The 19241-nt window shown below is 36.7% G+C and overlaps 1 protein-coding gene across 1 annotated transcript in view; it reads left to right on the top strand.

The window, feature by feature from the left end:
- The window catches only part of LOC149811833 (cytochrome b561 and DOMON domain-containing protein At3g07570-like), a 31272-nt gene extending 12703 nt beyond the window's left edge, over nt 1–18569 (top strand). Inside the window, exons 3-7 of the mRNA XM_089992931.1 lie at nt 12280–12603; nt 16347–16443; nt 16722–17121; nt 17229–17512; nt 18188–18569. Of these exons, the coding sequence (XP_089849057.1) occupies nt 12280–12603; nt 16347–16443; nt 16722–17121; nt 17229–17512; nt 18188–18418 (1336 nt within the window). The 3' untranslated portion in view covers nt 18419–18569. The remainder of the gene's footprint in view (nt 1–12279; nt 12604–16346; nt 16444–16721; nt 17122–17228; nt 17513–18187) is intronic.
- The last annotated feature ends 672 nt before the right edge of the window (nt 18570–19241 follow it).

The following is a 19241-nucleotide window of genomic DNA, read 5'->3' as shown; positions in this document are numbered from 1 at the left end:
ATGAATGCTTGAATGTCTATTTTTTTTTATATTTGATTTAGATTTTAAGGGTTTTGCATTTTAATTCTTAATTATGTAATTTATTCAGTGAATGCATGTTAAATCTGTTATCATATATAACTTAGAATTTAAGGGTTTTATATTTTATTATTAATTTTGTTATTTATTTAGTTAATGCATGATAAATATGATTTTTTTCTTATATATCATTTAGATTTTAACTTATTATTCAATTTTCAATAAATAAAAAATCTTAGACTAGTATCATCACAAGCATCAATGCAGAAATCTAAAACGCCTGCTGAGTCATTAGGTATTTGTTATGTTATATTGACAATGCAGTGTTATTCATGGTAACTAACAAATTATCGATGCATGTCTGTTCAATGTAGTAGGTAGAAGGATAAGAGGGTGTACACATGTTTTGGCTGTTGTAGACCTTTGCCCAAGATAAAAGCATTCAATTGTCATTAATAAGTATGCACAACATGTAGAGCAAGAGACACAATACCCTGCGAGTTTTATATGAACCATCACACGAGATCTATTCTAGACACCTTAGCGTGCATTACCGACTTTTCACAAGGAGGATGCTTGAGCTTTAGCTCTAGTATGTATATTCTAAATATAGATATTTTATAATTGATTTGATCTTTAGAATTTATCCCTTCAACAATAGGTAGGATACATATATTGTTAATGTAGGAAAAATATGAAATTCTAAAGATGATGAAGGGATGAGTGCTTAAAGAATGTGCTAGAGCTTGGAGAAACTTCAGGTTTGAGCTTATGATGATCTACAAGCATCATAGTATTCTTGAGAAGCACATCATTACACATCCATCTTACATCCCCAACCATCAGTGGGAATGTTTGATGTGTCATTTTGATTCTCGTTCATCAAAGGTTTGCATTTTTCATTATATATTAATGTTGTATACATTCATCATATCTAATTGTAATAGTGTATATATATCTCACTTATATGTCTTTGTAAGTGCATACACTGAATACAACAAATTGTGCCCCAAAAAAAAATGCACACTATGGACACGAAGATTTTTACATGATTTCAAGGAGAAAATGTGTGTATCATATTTTGCGTAGTTGTCATTCATGTATAGGATGTTATACTTTTTAATCAAATTCTATTTATTCGTAGGTTGGTGATAATGAGGCAGAGCCTTCTCGAGGGCAAATGTTTTGCATGACCCATATTAGCAAAAGACTTGGAGTTGTCAGTGCAAAAACAAATTAAGCGATGATAAGACATGATAAGACCTATTTACTTCATTAGGGTTCATTGTTATTCATAAAAAATATATATATGAAAACAAAATATATAATTCTTATTGAATTAATACATTGTTTTGCAAACGAAGATCAGAAACAAGATAGCACAATTGTCTCAGATGTTGAATGCATTTTTAGATGGCCCATCATGAAGAGATGTCCTCTCTCAGGTTTTGGGACTAGACAAATATGAACATTTATAGATGTTTGGCATTGAGGTGTCCAACATGAAATTACTCAATGCAGTTCCAAGCCGAGCAGAACTCTTTCATCAAAACAATGTGTATCCCAAGAAGATAGATGCAATGCAATTTGCGGTCATGGGATTGAAGGAGCTATTGTTGAGAATGATGGATACCAATAATTCAAGTTCCTCTTAAGCTCCCTAGGTAAGTTGATATAACTAAAGATTCTGAATTTGTATTTGGTTATATATATATATATATATATATATATATATATATATATATATATATATATATATATATATATATATATATATATATATATATATATATACAAGTATTACACTCATTCTGCCCCATTTTCATGTTTTGTCCCATTAGGCCTCTTCAAAAATCATAGTTTTTGATATTTTTCCTCACATCTAACACCATAGATGTGATCTGTAGGTTTTGTTTAGTGAGAACGGACTTTTGGATTATCAAAATCCAGCCTACATATAGGTTTTTTTGGTGATCCAAACTCAATGGCTATGAAGGCATCCATTTTTTTTAGCTCATAAAAAAATATTTTTCATCAAAAAGCATGATCCAAGAGTCGATTCCCACTAAATTAAGCATGCTAAATATATCTAACAATTAAGATCTATAATAAAATACTTCAAACTATGGGGCCTAATGGGGCAGAACGAGAAAAGAGGGCCTAATGTGTTCAGTTATATATGTGTGTGTGTGTGTACACCACAACAAAGTAGTAGATTAGCGACGACCACATTACGTCGCTATTCCGTCGCTAACAGGCGTAGCGACGGATTAGCAACGACGAGGCGACGATATGCTTACGTCGCAAATTTTTCGACGCTAACTGGCGACAGAATAAATTCGTCACCAGGTCCGTCGCTAATTGCGACAGACTAACGAGCGCTTTATTCCGTCGCCAATCCGCCAGTACTAAACAACGACCTCGACTTGGCGACGGATTTACGTCTGTCGCTAAGACGTCGCTAGATATATATACATACCGACGAATGTTTTCGTCGCTAATCCGTCGCAAAAACGAAAAAAAATAAAAAAAAATTATTTGAAAATTAAATACCGAGAATGGTACAATTTATATTTCCTGTAAATAAAAAACAAACTACACTAAAAAATTCCATATAAAAGGAATCTACAACAATTAATCATTCCACTTTAAAATTAACAAGTTTAATTATTTACAATTCAACAATTATAATTAGGAAACATAAAAAAATAGAACTTCTTCAACACAGTTCTCTAATCATTGCCAAGATTTTGTGTGTCTTCTTGTTCATTGCCTTTATCTGTCCCTTCAGCTCCGCTACGCTGATTATCGCTAGCAGCCTACACAAGAAAAGAACAGTCAGTATTGATAAACAAAATATAATGAAATAAATTACACACTATATGTGATTCTATCATGTGCTCATGTGTGTTCTAAGGCAATAAAAAAACTCTATATGTGATTCTATCATGCTATATGTGCTCTAAGGCAGGCAAAAAGTTATATATGTGATTCTATCATGCTCATATATGTGCTAAGGCAGTCAAAAAATTGAATATGTGATTATAGCATGTTCATATGTGTTCTAAGGCAGCTAGAAAAACTCTATATGTGATTCTACCATGCTCAGATGTGCTTTAAGGCAGGCAAAAAGCTATATATGTGATTCGATCATGCTCGTATGTGTGCTAAGGCAGTCAAAAAATTGAATATGTGATTATAGCATGCTTATATGTGCTCTAAGGCAGACAAAGCAAAAAAAATTATATGTGATTCTATCATAAATGATATATGTTCTAAGCCAGTAATAAATTTATATGGAATCGATAACCATTTACGGTATACCCGTTGTAGCATTGCACAACTTTGGTCGGACCATTTTCTAAATCACATATTCCTTGATCTTTAACATCACCATGGCGGACCTACGCACAGACATAAACAATGATTGTGATAACGATCAATTAAGTCACTTAGTGTTGTTTATAAGTAAAAAATTTATGTTAGCTTCTTTATCAACTGTTTCAACCACTCCACAAACTTAGTTTCACGTTCTTTTTGTACTTCTGCATCAGTGAGATGTGAAACTTCTCTTTGCAACTCCAGATCAAATCGTCTACAAACCACAAATACTTATATTACTGAGCCATGTATCCACATATAAAACATAAAAGGATTTATAATTGTGTTGCATCTACATATACTTACTCGATGTATGGGTCGATCACTGAGCAATTAAAAAGAATATAGATGTGTGATGCGTCTTGCTCTCGATCTGTCAATAGCCATGATCGACAACTACCAAATGCATGCCCAAGTGGTTAAAATATCGACAGCTTGTCAGCTACAGTTACTTCTTCTCCATCATCATTACGGGGCGGACATGTGTAACGTGTTGGAATATGAGGTTTGAAGTACATAAATGAGAAATTTGAAATCTCTTCTAAAGTGTACGCCTCACAAATAGAGCCTTCTACTCTTGCTTTATTATGAACCTTTTTTTTAGGTCAAACATGCATCTGACAAGAATATACATTTCAAATTTTAAATATCTGTTATTAAAAAGACAAATATAAAAAAAATATATACCTTTCAAATGGGTACATCCATCGATATTGCACAGGGCCACCAACCCTTAGTTCATATGGCAGATGTATGATCAAATGTTCCATAACATCGAAAAATGCTGGCAGAAATATCTTTTCTAGCAGACAAACAGTGGTGATGACAGAGTCCTCGAGATTCTTTACATCTGATACTACGACCTCCGATGCGCACAATGTTCTAAAAAATCCAATTAACTCAGACAATACCCCCAAATAGGTTTGTCTAACATATCATGAAATGCTAGGGGTATCAATCGTTGCATAAAGATATGACAATCATGGCTCTTCAACCCATATAACTGTTCATCGTCAATCTTCACAGCCCAAGCAATGTTAGAGACATATCCATCTAAAAATCTCAGTTGTCTCAACCATTGATATACATGTTTTATTTGATCAGGTCCGAGCACGTACTTTGCCTTTGGTTTCAGTACTTTGCCATTATACTCTTTGAGTTCTAATTGTGGTCTTTACATATTAATTTTAAATCCATACGGACCTTCAAATTATCCTTCGTTTTTCCTTTAACATTCATTACTGTATTGAACACATTATCAAACACATTTTTTTCCACATGCATCACATCCAAATTAGAATGCGTTTAAAGCGGGCACAACTGAAACGGATGGTCCATCCTCAAGATTGTCTGGCATAGAGATTCTAAGAAGATTGCAATATTTTCCAGATGTATTAACAGATGCCCGATGTCCTACACCCTTCCGTGGATTTGGGAAGGATCACAATTGGACGAAAAAATCTATTTTTTGGGAACTACCGTATTGGCTTGAACCGAGGATGCCCACATGACGGGCATGATATGTTGTTTTCCTGCTCCTTGAAATACAACATGCAGTGATTTGGACAAGCATCAATCTTTTTGTAACCCATACCTAGAGCGTTGACCATAACTTTCGCACGATAGAAATTTTGTGGCAATTTCTCATCTTTGGGCAACATACACTTCACAATCATGTACAAACGGTCAAAACATGATTGACTCAAATTATACTCGGACTTCAAATTCATTAGTTGAAGAACTGCAGACAAGATAGTGTGACTCTCACAACCGTTCCAAAGTGGCTCATCAGCATCTCTAAGTAAATCATAAAATCTACTAGCTGCATTGTTTGGTGATTCTTCATCTACGGCAGTTCTTACATCACTAGAACTCATAGCCGAACCCAGTTCTGTTCCTGCAACATCAAATATCAAATCCGTATATGGATTATCGTGCACCACATTCACCCGTGCATCAAAATCGTTTCTAAATTCTTCTCCATGAAATGTCCAGTTCTGATAATCACTCACAAAACCCTTCCTATATAGATGATGTCTAACGTTATGAGGTTCTACAAATCGATTATTCTTACAAATCTTGCAGAGATACCTAATCTGACCTGTGGGATCCACTGTACTGACACTTGCCGTTGCAAATTCAATAAAACTGTCAACACCATCCATATATTCATGCGATAACTCATTGTCCACTATTCTACGATACATCCATTCACGGTTTGCAGTCATTTTTTTATGATGTTACAAATAATAGCCTAAGGAATTAAAAGAGAATAATCAGAATGCTACGATGAAGAACATATCAAATTTATCATGCAATATATGATGTCATACAATAACAAGAATTTTGATGCATGCATTGATAACTTAATATTTTCATGTGCAAACTATTAATGACACGATACAATCATTTGAAACATGCTTTCATTATACAATTTCACATGGAAGTCATAATCAAATTGAAAGTTACATGCAAGCATGGATACAATTACATCAAACATTGCAATACATTGTAATCATTCATATCAAACAAATATCAAACATGTACCTGCAGCAAACACACTTCAATATCTCACTAACTACTACCATGCCTAGCATGGACTCCGTACTCCAAAAATAAGAACACTTCAATATTCATACATTAAAATCATGCTCAGCATGATCTCCGAACTCCAATGAAGCAACCCTAAATATCAACAACTAAGTGAGTGTGTGAACAATAAAGTGTTACATCTAATAAATTAAATAACATGTGATACACTTGCATCACTTACTCACCACAGGTATTTACCCGATTTGCATTATTTTTGACACTTACTTACCACAGGTGGCTGAGCACGAGCTGGTTCCGTTGAAAAATCTGCACAAAAAAATACTGTTTTAAAATAAAGTCACCACGAAAAAAAAAACTGTTCTGGCAAGGGGTCGACTCCCCTGCTGTTCCGGGAGGGGGTCGACTCCCTTACGAAACATAGGGGGTTAACCCCCTTACGAAACGTAGGGAGTTAACTGACCCCCTGTTTGGGCAGGGGGTCGACCCCTAGCCTTTCTGCCAGTGAGTCGACCCCCTGCCAGAATAGCAGGGGTCGCCCCCCTGCCTGAGCAGGAAAGGCTTGACCCCCTGCCTGTTACGACAGGTGGTTAAACCCCCTACCGGAAAGGCAGGGGGTTAACCCCCTGCCGAAAAACGCAGGGGGTTAACCCCCTGTCAGAAACACAGGGGGTTAACCCCCTCCATTTTCCGGCAGGGGGGTCGACCCCCGGTCGGAACAAAAAGGGGTTACCCCCCTGACTTTCTGGCAGAGGGTCGACCCCCTGCCAGAAAACGCGCGGGGGGGGGGGGGGGGGTCCTTTACCTTTCTCTGGGCGGCTGGGCCGGCAGATGGGGGGACTGACGGATGGTGGGACCGACGAACTGCGGGAGCGGCGAAAGAAGAAAAGGAAAAGTTGGCTGGGATTGGGGTTATTCGAAACTTAGCGATGACTTAGCGACGGATTTAATCCATCGCTAAGCCCACGTAAATCAAATTTACGAAACCAGCAACGAACGATACGCCGTCGCCAAGTCCGTCGCTACTTAGCGAGAGACTAAAGTTTGTCGCAAGAGTCATCGGTAAATCGTGCGGACGTAACGACAAAATAGTATGTCGCAAAATCCGTCGCAAAATAGCGACGGACTGGGCGACAGACTATATTTTGTCGCTGGTTTCGTATGCTTCATAGATTATAGCGACGAATGTTTTTCGCTCGTTAATCCGTCGCTAACTAGCAGCGGAAATATTCTGTCGCTAACTAGCTGTGGAAATATTCCGTCGCTACCATCCGTCGCTAACAATGTGTTTTCTTGTAGTGATAATTCTTTCATCTATATTTATTCACAAGTCTCGTATACAAGCGCAATGTACCTCTGGTTCTGAGACTGTCTCTTTTTTATGTAATTCTTGAACTTTCAAACTATATGTATAAATTTGAAATAAAACTTACTTTTTTTTTATTAGTATGAACTTTTATTGGTTTGAATATATGGGTGAACTTTTAAACTATCTCCTCTTTATGCATGATTTTTTTTATTGAAGGTTGAATATGTATATGATGAACTTATAGAGTGTTGGAGTTATGTATGTATATATGTGAATGTTGGAGTTATGAATACTAGAATTATGAAGGGTTGAAGGAAGAAATATATATACTTGTGTGTGTATATGCTTTAAATGTTGTATTTATTGCATAGCTTTAAATGTGAATGTTGGAGTTACAAATGTTGGAGTTATGGAGGTTCATTATGAGGGTTAGAGATATGGAGGTTGGAGTTATGAAAGTTGGAGTTATAGAGGGTTAAAGGAATAAATAAATATAGTTATGTGTGTATGTATATTTTAAATATTGTATTTTTTGCAAGTTTTTAAATGTGAATGTTAGAGTTATGGAGGGTTGAAACAAGAAATCTATATAGTTGTGTATATGTATATATACTTCAAATGTTTCATTTTTTACAGGGCTTAAAAAGTGAATATTGAATTTACGAAGGTTAGAGTTATAGAGGATTGAAGAAAGAAATATATATAGTTGTGTGTATATATACTTTAAATATTGTATTTTTTGCAGATTCTTAAATATAAATGTTGGAGTTATGGACGGTTGAACAAAGAAATATATATAGTTGTGTGCATCTATAATTTAAATGTTGTGTTTCTTGCAAGGCTTCAAATGTGAACATTGGAGTTATGAGGGTTAAAGTTATGGAGGTTGGAGTTACAGAGGGTTGAAGAAAAAAATATATAGTTGTGTATATGTATATTTTAAATGTTATATTTTTTGCAGGTTTTTAAATATGAATGTTGGAGCTATGGAAGGTTGAACAAAGAAATATATATAGTTGTGTGTATCTATGATTTAAATGTTGTGTTTCTTGCATGACTTTAAATATAAATGTTAGAGTTATGGGGGTTAAAGTTATGGAGGTTGAAGATATAAAGGTTTGAGCTATGGAGGGTTGAAAGAAGAAATATATATAGTTGTGTATATGTATGCTTTAAATATTATATTTCTTATAATTTCTTAAATATGAATGTTTGAGTTATGGAGGGTTGAACAAAGAAATGTATATACTTATGTGTATCTATGATTTAAATGTTGTGCTTATCGCAGTACTTCAAATGTGAATGTTGAAGTTATGGGGGTTAAAGTTATGACGGTTGGAGATATGAAGGTTGGAGTTATGGAAGGCTGAAGAAAGAAATATATATAGTTGTGTGTATGCTTTAAATATATTTTTTGTATATTTATTATTGAATGAATGAAAGAATGTACGTAAAAGTATATTCAAATTTGAATTAATGATTAAATGTACGCATGAGCATGTTCAATTTTTAATGAATGTATATATAAGTATGTTCATTTGGTGACAAATGAATGAATGAATGATTGTAAGAGTTTATTCATATTGAATGCAAAAAATAACTGTATGTATGAACAAGTTCATTATGAATTGATGAAATGAATGAATAAGTTCTTTTCGAATGAATGTATGTATCAACAGATTCATTTTTTAATATATATGTATAAGTGTGTTCATTTGATGATGAATGAATTAATTAATGTAAAAGTTGATTCATATTGAATGCAAAAAAAAAATGTATGTATAAGAATGTTCATCCATGAATAAATGAGCAGATTTATTTTAAATGAATAAAATAAATGTATGTATGTGCATGTTCATTTTAAAATGAATGTATGTATAAGCATATTCATTTGGTCATTAATGAATGAACAATGGTAAGAGTTGGTTTATATTGAATGTAAAAAATGAATGTATGTATGAGCAGGTTCATTTATGAATGAAAGAAACAAATGAGAGATTTATTTCGAATAAATAAAATGAATATACTTATAAGTTTATTTTAGAATAAATGAATGTCTAAGTAGGTTCATTATTGAATGAATGCATGAGAAAGTTATATGAGACAAAATTAAATTAACAAAAAAAATACTTTTCTGGTGTTAAAAATGTGCCAAAAAATAGACCTTTTATGATGCTAAAATAGCATCGAAAAAATGTTCAAAAACTCATAAAAATGTCAAAAAAAATACCTCTTCTGATGCTAGAAAACCGTGTCAATAAAAGCTTTAATGGCAACACCATATATATTGGTGCCACACTAGTTTTTCTGGCGAGACCTTTACTCGCACAAATTTAATGCCACTAAAGGTCAATTTTCCTGTAGTGTGTAGTGCCAAATAAGGACAAAGATCATGTCCTAATTGGGCCAGTTCTCAATCATCTGAAGACTCAAAAGAACCAAACATGGGGTTTTCTTATCTTCGGGCTGTGAAAAGTGAACCTAGATGAGACTTATTTTTAAAAAACTAAAAACCTAGATGAGACTATAGTCATCCTGGACCCAACCAGGTCACAATCAGCTAGACTCAGATCACCCAATCAACGCAAACCTAGATACAGACCAGGGTTAAGCTCTGAAATTAACCCAATTTTACCCAGTGCACTTTAATTGACTTCAATGAGTTCGATGTGTGACAGTTACCTATAAGCTTGGGATACTAAATCAGATCATATTGCATATTTCAAATCTTCTGTTATATTCAATCCCCACCACACATCTCACTTGCCAAGCGTGAGAATGGGGCCCACACATATCTCCATCAAATGAGATGCGCGTTGGAGATTAAATATCTCAGATCGATTTAGGAAAGGAACTCTCAGTTCTTCAAGGATAAGCGATAGAATGTGGGTATTGTTCATAGGCAAATCCTTTTGGACATCTTGTGCATGGTGGGAAGTAGATGGGTGGGGTTCCAGTACGTCTTTGGATTGGCTTTCCCGCTTGTTTAGATGTAACCAGCCTATGGTAAGATCCTTCCGGGTTGATCTCTCTTCAACCCGTACAAATGTATACGTTGTTTGGTGATAACTAAATGTTTTTTCATCCTTAAAAAAAAATGAAAAAGAAAAACTGAGGGATTGATTTTATAACATATGACCTAGCCTGATCTGCTGCTGGATCATATACCAATGGGACTTAATCCATTAATCTAAATTTTGGTTTAAATCAAAGTCACAAAACTCGGTATCAGGATTTTCTGGGCAAGGGAAATCTTGTGATAAATTGATTAAGAAAAGGTTTCTCAAAAAAAATCTTAAAAGTAATGCATGTATATAAGATTAAAAATTCAAAAAATATTAAAAAAAACATAAAAACCCCATTGTGATGTTATCAAGTTTGTTTTATCAATTTGTGAACATAATTTGATAAGATAGTGATATTATAAGATACAGCAAACACTTGTGACTATGGCTTCATGTCAAAGAATTCTGATGGCTGAGGAAGCAAAGATTTTATATAAACATTGTGTATCCATTTATTTAAAAAAGTAGGACAACTTGGGAAAATGCAACTTGCTCTAGAACACAATTTCCCAACCTAATCCTACTTTTCAGCAGAAACGAATTGCTGTACACTCTGAGCAACTATTTGGCAGACCTCAAAAGGTCACCCACATGGTCTTGGGCTTGTGTGGATATAGAGGTCTTCCCTTGCCCCAAGTCCGAATCCTTGATATGAGCACCTTATTCCGGAGGCTCCCTAAAGTTAGAGGGGGTGCCCACGGAGTTTTGCACTACTGAGAAACCGAAAAAAAAAATAGGAAAACAAAAAGGACTATTTGGCATGGTGGGAGCAGAAAGCCATTGAAACTTCACTTTCAAATGGATTGCCTTTATCCAACAGTTTCATCAAAATTCTTGTGTTTTCCAAAATGAAATAATAGGATATGTATCACAATGATTTGACTGCCACATTACTATTTTATGAGGGAAGATACCAAATCATGATCCTAATAAATGTAATGCAAATAAGTTTGAACTGGCAACTGGCTGTGAATTTCCTGCGATACCTTCCTAATTTTCATTTTTATTGAGCTTTTTACATTAAAGTTCAGAAAATATAGACAAATTTAAAAAAAATTAAATAACAAAGGGAATATATTTAAAAAATGGCAAAACATTACACATATATCTCATAATATTTTCAAAAACATCATATTATATCACACTTGAGCAATAAATATCACAGTTGAGCAGCTAGCAGACTACTACCCAACTTGGCTAGCGTACATTTAATTGATTTATGTGATAAGAATAGAGCCATGAAGCTATATAGTTGCAGAATTATGGTGCCCCAGTCATACTGTTTTTAAGACGCTGGTACCCTTCTTGTCAGTTGTGCGGAAGATGCATCTCATGTCCCAAATACATATCAATAAGATATCGCAGAAGTGCTTTTGTATGCATTGACCACAAAATCCTCGAGTCCAGATTCTATTATGTCCGGAACTTTATATTTTTTTTTCTTTGCATTGGAAGCAAGAAAAACTATTGAGAAAGAAAATTTTACCTATGACATGATAATTTTTTTAATATGAATATTTTTCACTTGTTTGGGTAGCATGAGAAAAGTAAAATGAAAAGTCTTTAAAAAATAAGAGAGGAAGGGGTGGTGGTGGAGCTTCTTAGGCATGGTTTTCTGGGAGGTGGGTGGTAGTGATGATAGTGGTGGTGAACAGGGGCGTAGCTAGGATTCATGCGAAGGGGGGGGGGGGGGGCAAACAGGGGTGTAGGAAAAAAAATTGTGTGATAGTCGGGGGTTCGGGGGAAGCGCCCCCGAAAAAATGTTTTTTTGAGATAAAATAAAAAATGGCTACAATTATTAATAAAAATCTATTTCATATGGACAAATCAAACTATTTGCTGCAGTCAGTGCTGGGCTAAAAAATGGATAAAAATCTATTTCATATGGAATCAGGGCTGGGCTAGGACTGGGCTTTTAAAAAAAAATTAACTGTTTCGGGAGGGCTGGTGGTGAAGCTTCTCCGACGTCATTTTCTGGGATGTGGGTGATGGTGGTGAAGAGGACGGTTTTTCGGGGGGTGGGTGTTGGAGCTTCTTCGGCACGGGTTTTTGGGAGGTGGGTGGTAGTGATGATAGTGGTGGTGAAGCTTCTCCGACATCATTTTCTGGGATGTGGGTGATGGTGGTGAAGAGGACGGTTTTTCGGGAGGTGGGTGGTGTTGAAATAGATGGTGAGACTGTGGTTAGATGGGTGGTGGAGAGTGAACATCATTTTCTTTTGTTAGGAAACATTCTTCCACCTCCCCGCATGGTGTGGGGAGAAATGTTTTTTATCAAAAGGTATACTTTTTAGGAAAACTCATTTAGAGAATTTTTCCGGGTCAAAAAACTGTACAGATTATCTTGTATTACTTTTCTTACATCTTTCCTACCTCTAAAGGCAATAAGGAAAAACTCTCTCATGAGTGATTGCACATTGGCAGGCTTCGTGTAGTTTAAACCCTCAAGGTTCCTCTGCCCACCGAGGGCTATCCCCAGCTTCCACCTTATAGCAAGAGATTCCTCTTACAATTTTCAAATTCATGACATCCCGCCAATTTGTTAACTTTATTACAAATCACTCCCACCAGATGAGCAGAGCCCTTGCCGCAACTTGGGTCTCTGAAATTTTATACTTAAAACTGAAATTCTATTATTTTTCTATCGTGCAGTGTTTTGAAATCAGTAGCAAATCTCATTATCAGAATCATCCTGAAAAAAAAACTACAATTTTAAAAATGCCAGAAAAATAATAAATGATATCAGAATTAAATAGATAACGTTTGAATATGTAGCAAACTTATCAAGAATTTTACAAACTGCAAATTCTGTTGTTAAAATTAAGGTTAAATTTTGTGGTTTTTTTTTTATAGTTCATTTTATTTTTTGTTGTTAAAAATTTTCAAGATTTTGTTGATAAATTATTTATTTTTTATTTTTCAAAAATTTTGCGGATAAGAACCTAAGAAAAATAAAAAAGTTAAAAATCTACCAGAAATCACATAAAATGTGATTTTGAATATACATTTTAAACATTTTTTAGTTTTTAGATCCAATATGAGATTTTAGATTTTAAAGATCTTTTTTTATGTAAAATGGTGGGTGGATCGAGTCATACAATCCAAAACTAAGTAATCTGACCCATTATCCATGATTGTCTAAGTTGTCCGGACATCATCATCAAACAACAGACATTTGGAACATAGCATTCGAGTATGATTCAAACAAACATTGAACTTGGTACAATTGTTAGAACATAACCAGTGTTCTGTCCCATCTTTTTTATTCATTTTGTCCAATCCCGGACAAGTCATCAAACATACCCTGAGGGTCCTATGATATTTTCTGTTGTTCCATTATATACGCCACTAAACTGGGTTTAGGTTGAACGTCCAGCTAAGACAAACTTACTTAATGTCTTTTTTATCACAGCTCATATCTCGGATCCGAAAAGACAAATCCAATATTATAGGATTCAAAAACTTTTTTATCACCTCATATCTGAAAAGATCCAAATTCCATTGGACCTGTTTATATGTAAAGGTTGAACCACTAAAGTTGAGTAGCAATCGGATTCTGCAGATCCAACAAAGAAGCTTGCAATCAAATCTAGATCCAAACCCAGATTGACGATGCTACACCAATTATAATGAATTTAAATATTATTTGTGTATGAACCGAATCTGTTCAATTTAGGTTCGTACTTGCCATTGCTGCTGGTCGGTAGGCGGAACAATTTAGATGAGACGGGATCAGGTCAGAGTCAGAGCTGGCGATATTCTATCAGAGCACTTCTGGATGCCGTTGATCTCAAGATGAATGACATAAAAAAACCTGTACGAATGAGATGTGTCCATCACCTGGATGACCCACACTTTTTTTCTATGTCGCTCATACTTGGGATGAACGGCATTGGTATGATTTCAAATGAATGGCTCACAATGAGCTTTTTCACTGTTTTGATGTGTGTCGTTCATTTTTAAGATGAACGACGTCCAAGGCACCTCTGACGATGTTAGGATAGCAAATTAGCAAAAAGGTAAACACCAAATCAAGCAAGTCACAATCTCATGAGATTTTGGGATATTGTGGGTCATTGATCTTTGAAGTTCTTGGAAAACCAACTTACATTCTGCAAAAACGTGATTCAAAATTGCGTTTTTACTAAAGAAATTGTGAATAAATCATATTTATATGGTTGTTTTTTTTTTTTAAATATATTAAGTTTTTTTTTTGTTTGTTGTTAGATTAATTATGTTCAAACGAGTGTAGCTGATTTATAATGAGATGGCAGACCACCGCACACCAAGCTATTTTTTATCATGTTGCACTACTGCACAAGGCCCACAAGAAGCGTGTACAGCCTGCATACCTACCCTTTAATCAATTTCCTTGTCAAAGGCTCGTGCCCAGCACAGGCAGGTTCGCTTTTCCCACACTTCACATCACATCATATGCAGACCGTGGCACCAACCCCTCACTTCTGGGCATAATACTGTGTGCGCTAGTAGGTCCTACCCGGGGAAGTGTTGTCTGTTTGTATGTACTGATGTTACTGCAGACCGTTGGATGCCAAGATGAATGACATGGACCTTTGTATCTCACAAAAAAGTCCTTTATTGATGCTATTCCAAAACATATGGTCCATGGGATTATCAATTCCCACACTCCAACACTATTCTCAGATGGTACTTGTCATTACTCCTCCTACACGTTATTTGTTGAGAACTGAGAACAAGATGGTCATGTCTTCTCTTTCATCCCCCTTCCCCATTTCTTTCTCTCTTTCTCTCTCTCGAAGTCTCTCTCATGTTTTCTAATCACTTTGTAATTAGAGATCTCCCATCGCCCTCTTCCTATCTTGGATTCTTATGTCCAATGTGTTATTGGGTCTCTCTCTCTCTCTCACACACACACACACACACATATATATATATATATATATATATATATATATATATATATATATATATATATATATATATAATGACAAATTATCAGGAGAGTAATCTAATTTAATAGAAGCTTTAGATCGTCAAATTTCTTAACTTTTTAATTAGTTGATTTAGTAGAAAACAAATTTTAAATCATGTGATTATAGCATATATATGTATGTTTTTTAAAACCTTTAAAAATCTACGGCTCACAATGTATCAAAATTTCATGATTTAAAAAATATTACTTTTTATGTCCAACATGATTCCTATCAAATAAACTATGTTGATAAAGTTTAATTGAAAAGATACAACCTACATCCATGGTTTCTAGCTTATATATATGGGCTGTCTTCTCGTGTTTTAAATTATAAATTTTATTGGTAAACACACCATCTTGACCTTACATGCCGCAACGTAGTCTGCTTTTTCTTTCCTTCTACACTCTGCTCATTTTTATATAGTTAAAATGAAAATGTGGTAGGCTCATGCCTGTCGGTCAATTAAAAAGATAAGAACAAGAAAATTGATCATATATGAATAACCAAATGCTGAATGTGTCATCGTGTTTAGCTGTTTTTTGTTTTTAAATTTCACAACCCCAAAGTTCAAACCTATCTTCTTTATGTTGAGAAGACGAAAGATCAAAAGTCACAACGATCAGAAAAACAGGCTAGCAAAATGGTAAGGCGGAAAGAAGCTTCTGCTTAGTCGGAGGGAATATTTAAGAGAAAGATTAGGTGAATTTTCATAGAAGTTGAATTCGGTGGAAGGTTGAAAAGCAAGGCAGCAGATTAAAAATAAAAAGAATACAAAAATTACGTTTAAAGAAAGGTGGGGGTGGGGGGGAGTCAACCACCCCCAACTAATGCAAGCATACAAGGCAGTAAGGCACACGAACCATCCCCACCAAAGCATTCCCTCCTCTTCTCAAAACTCATTGCCGTCCAACCCTTTATATATTTCCCTCCTTCCCCAACAACCCCTTAAGAGAGAGAGAGAGAGAGAGAGAGAGAGAGAGAGAGAGAGAGAGAGAGAGAGAGAGATGAGGAACCTTCTTTTCCTACTGCCATTGATCTTTTCCATCCTTCCTGTGCACTCACAAGACAGTTGCAGCTCCAACCTGGCTCTCCCCGAATTGTCCACCTTCAACATCACCTCTCTCAGTTGCATCTCTGCATGGGACAGTCAAAACTTCATCCTCAGAGTAAGCCATCCACCTCCACTCCAAACCATTGTCCTTAGTGCGTGCGTGTTTGGATACCTTAGTAAGCAGAATGGGCATAAAAAATCTGGCTAGATCCGGATTTTCGAATACCATATATCTAACCAGCAGATATTCCTTGCCCTTCCCTCATTTGGAAAGAGGGTAACTGGAATTACTTTTCCAAGGCCTACTTCCAAACACCATCCATTAATGTTGCATTGCATTATAGCTATTCTTGGCTTGACTGGCTTAGATCTAACTCAATTATGTATCTGCAGTACAAAAACACCACACCGGGCCTATGGACCTTTGTGCTATCAACCCCTGATTCGAACTCGTGGGTCGGGATCGGGTTCTCAAAGAACCGCAGAATGGGTGGAGCTAGTGCGATCATCGGTTGGCCGGCCACAAGTGGTGGGGGAGGGGGAGTGATCAAGCAGTACTTATTGAGCGGGTACAGCACTGACGCGGTCCTACCGGACCAAGGAAGCCTGAGCCTTGGCAAAACAACCATAGTGTCCAAGTCATCTAGGCTCTATCTGGCGTTCCAGTTGAAGGTGGACACGCCCGTGCCAGGAGTCATATACGCAGTGGGCCCAAGTGATGCAATACCATCATCCAATGGCCTTATACAAGAGCACGTAGCCTACAGGTCCGCCAGTCTTGACTACACTACAGGTTGGTGTCATTTTGCCATACCCTTAGCACCATTAGATTAATCTTAGCATGAATTATTTCCAATAATTACCTAGATATTAAACTTGACATTGTTTACGGTTTTGTAGGGCAAAGTTCTGGAGGTGGATCATCTTCACCACTGACGACAAGCCATGGAATAATCAATTTGCTTGCATGGTGCATAATTTTGCCATTGGGGATCATAGCAGCAAGATACTGCAAGCACTGGGACCCATCCTGGTTCTACACCCACCTTGCTCTCCAAATAACCGGTTTTAGTCTTGCAATAGCCGGAGTTGTAACCGGGATTAGTCTTGAAGATCAGGTCGGTCAAGATGTTGATGCACACAAAGCTCTTGGATTCACACTGCTTGCTATGGCATGCCTGCAGGTATGCATGATTATACATATATATCACACCATTTAAACCTTAACCTAGATTATGCTTTTAATTCCCCACAACAGGCCTGCTCATACAGTTATGACAATACATTATTGTTCTTTCTCTTTCCGACATCCCACGATCAAGTTCATACGTGCACACCTATGTTTCTTTTCTTTTCTTTTTATGACGAAAAACCCTTGCCGAGAATTGGGTCACTTAATGGGTCTGACCCTCCAAGGTAAATCCCCTGGGTGAGGTCACTGACACCCAAGCCTTTATGGAGCCCACCAGTTACAGGCACTCACACACCGGATCGGAGTCAAACATGGGATGAAAGGGTCAGCACCTTCTCCCCTGGCCCTGATCTGCCACTCGGGTGACCCGGCTGGGTGTCATGTTAAAGCATTGAAAAAAATAATTGTAGTGGGTGAGCCATCTAAGCGTTTTACTACCCAATTAGAGGGTCAGTACATTTGGTTTCTAAACCATCTGGAATAGTGTCATACCCTGAATAGGTTTTCTCATTATTAAAAAACAAAACAGAAAAGGAAGAAGATATTCAATCATACTTTTTAAGTGTTAAAAGGCTCCTCTATTTAACAACTTGAGCAGATCACTACTTGTTTTGAAGTTGGTCTTGCAGCTAGGATTATTTCTAAATCTCAGTATATTATTTTGTAGGCAACTGCACTATTGGCTCGACCAGATAAATCTTCAAAAGTCAGGAAATACTGGAACTGGTATCACCACTGGATTGGGAGGCTTGCAATTGCGATTGCCATTGGAAACACCTTCTATGGGATCTCATTGGGAGGTGCAGGAATCTCATGGAATGTAGGCCTTGGGGTTGCCCTTGCCATTTTAGGGTTAACTTCTGTGATCTTGGAAGTCAGGATGTGCATGAGAAACTGATGGTGATGCATTCATTTCAGCTCTACCACAGTCATTATGTTCACTTTCATCACATTTGGCTGACTTTTTTTTTGTTAGACCATTATTCCCATTAATGTTGTACTTTAGTTACTTGAGCTTCAGTCATTATTTTATATAATATTATATACTGGTTTGGTCTTTTTTTATTTGGAAGAAGACATCACAAGGCGCGAAGCGTTGGATTATCGAGAGATGCTTTGCTTGACAATGTCATCCATTCACGTGCATGCTTAGGTACCAAGACAAATAGCACACGAAATTAAGAATGTAGCTTGGCGTGTGGGGCTCTCAACCCTAGCACAAAAACAACATATAAGCACTTTCCCGTAAACCATGACCAATAGGGATGGCAGTGGACCGGGGGAAAGGGAGGGCCCGCCCCGCCTCGCCCCATTTGGATCGGGGATGGAGGGCATGAAACGGGGATGGAGGCAGGGATGAAGGTTAAAATTCATCCCCGTGCGGGGATGGAGGCGGGGATGGACCGACACTTTCCCCCACCCCGTCCCCGTTTGAATCCACTTTTGGATCGAGATTTTATCGATAGGTTCAGATCCAGAACGCACAGTCTGGCTTGATCCGAAGGAGAATGGAGGGTAGCCGGTCCATTGAATCCTGGTGGGACTGACGGTTTCAATTGAATCAAGAGGTGGGGAGTTGGTTCGAAGAGAGGAAGGGGAATCAAAAGCTTTTGGAGACTTCTTGACATGTGTCAAGGTAAGGTCGACTGCTGGATGTCTCTTTCTGTCACGTTCAATGACCGTATGGTCAGTTTCCCGCCCATTGTGGCGACTCAGCGAAA

The sequence above is a fragment of the Nuphar pumila genome, chromosome 17, assembly GCF_984573655.1.
Source record: "Nuphar pumila chromosome 17, dmNupPumi1.hap1.1, whole genome shotgun sequence".
Taxonomy (NCBI): Eukaryota; Viridiplantae; Streptophyta; class Magnoliopsida; order Nymphaeales; family Nymphaeaceae; genus Nuphar; species Nuphar pumila.
This window is presented reverse-complemented; position numbering and strand designations above follow the sequence as displayed.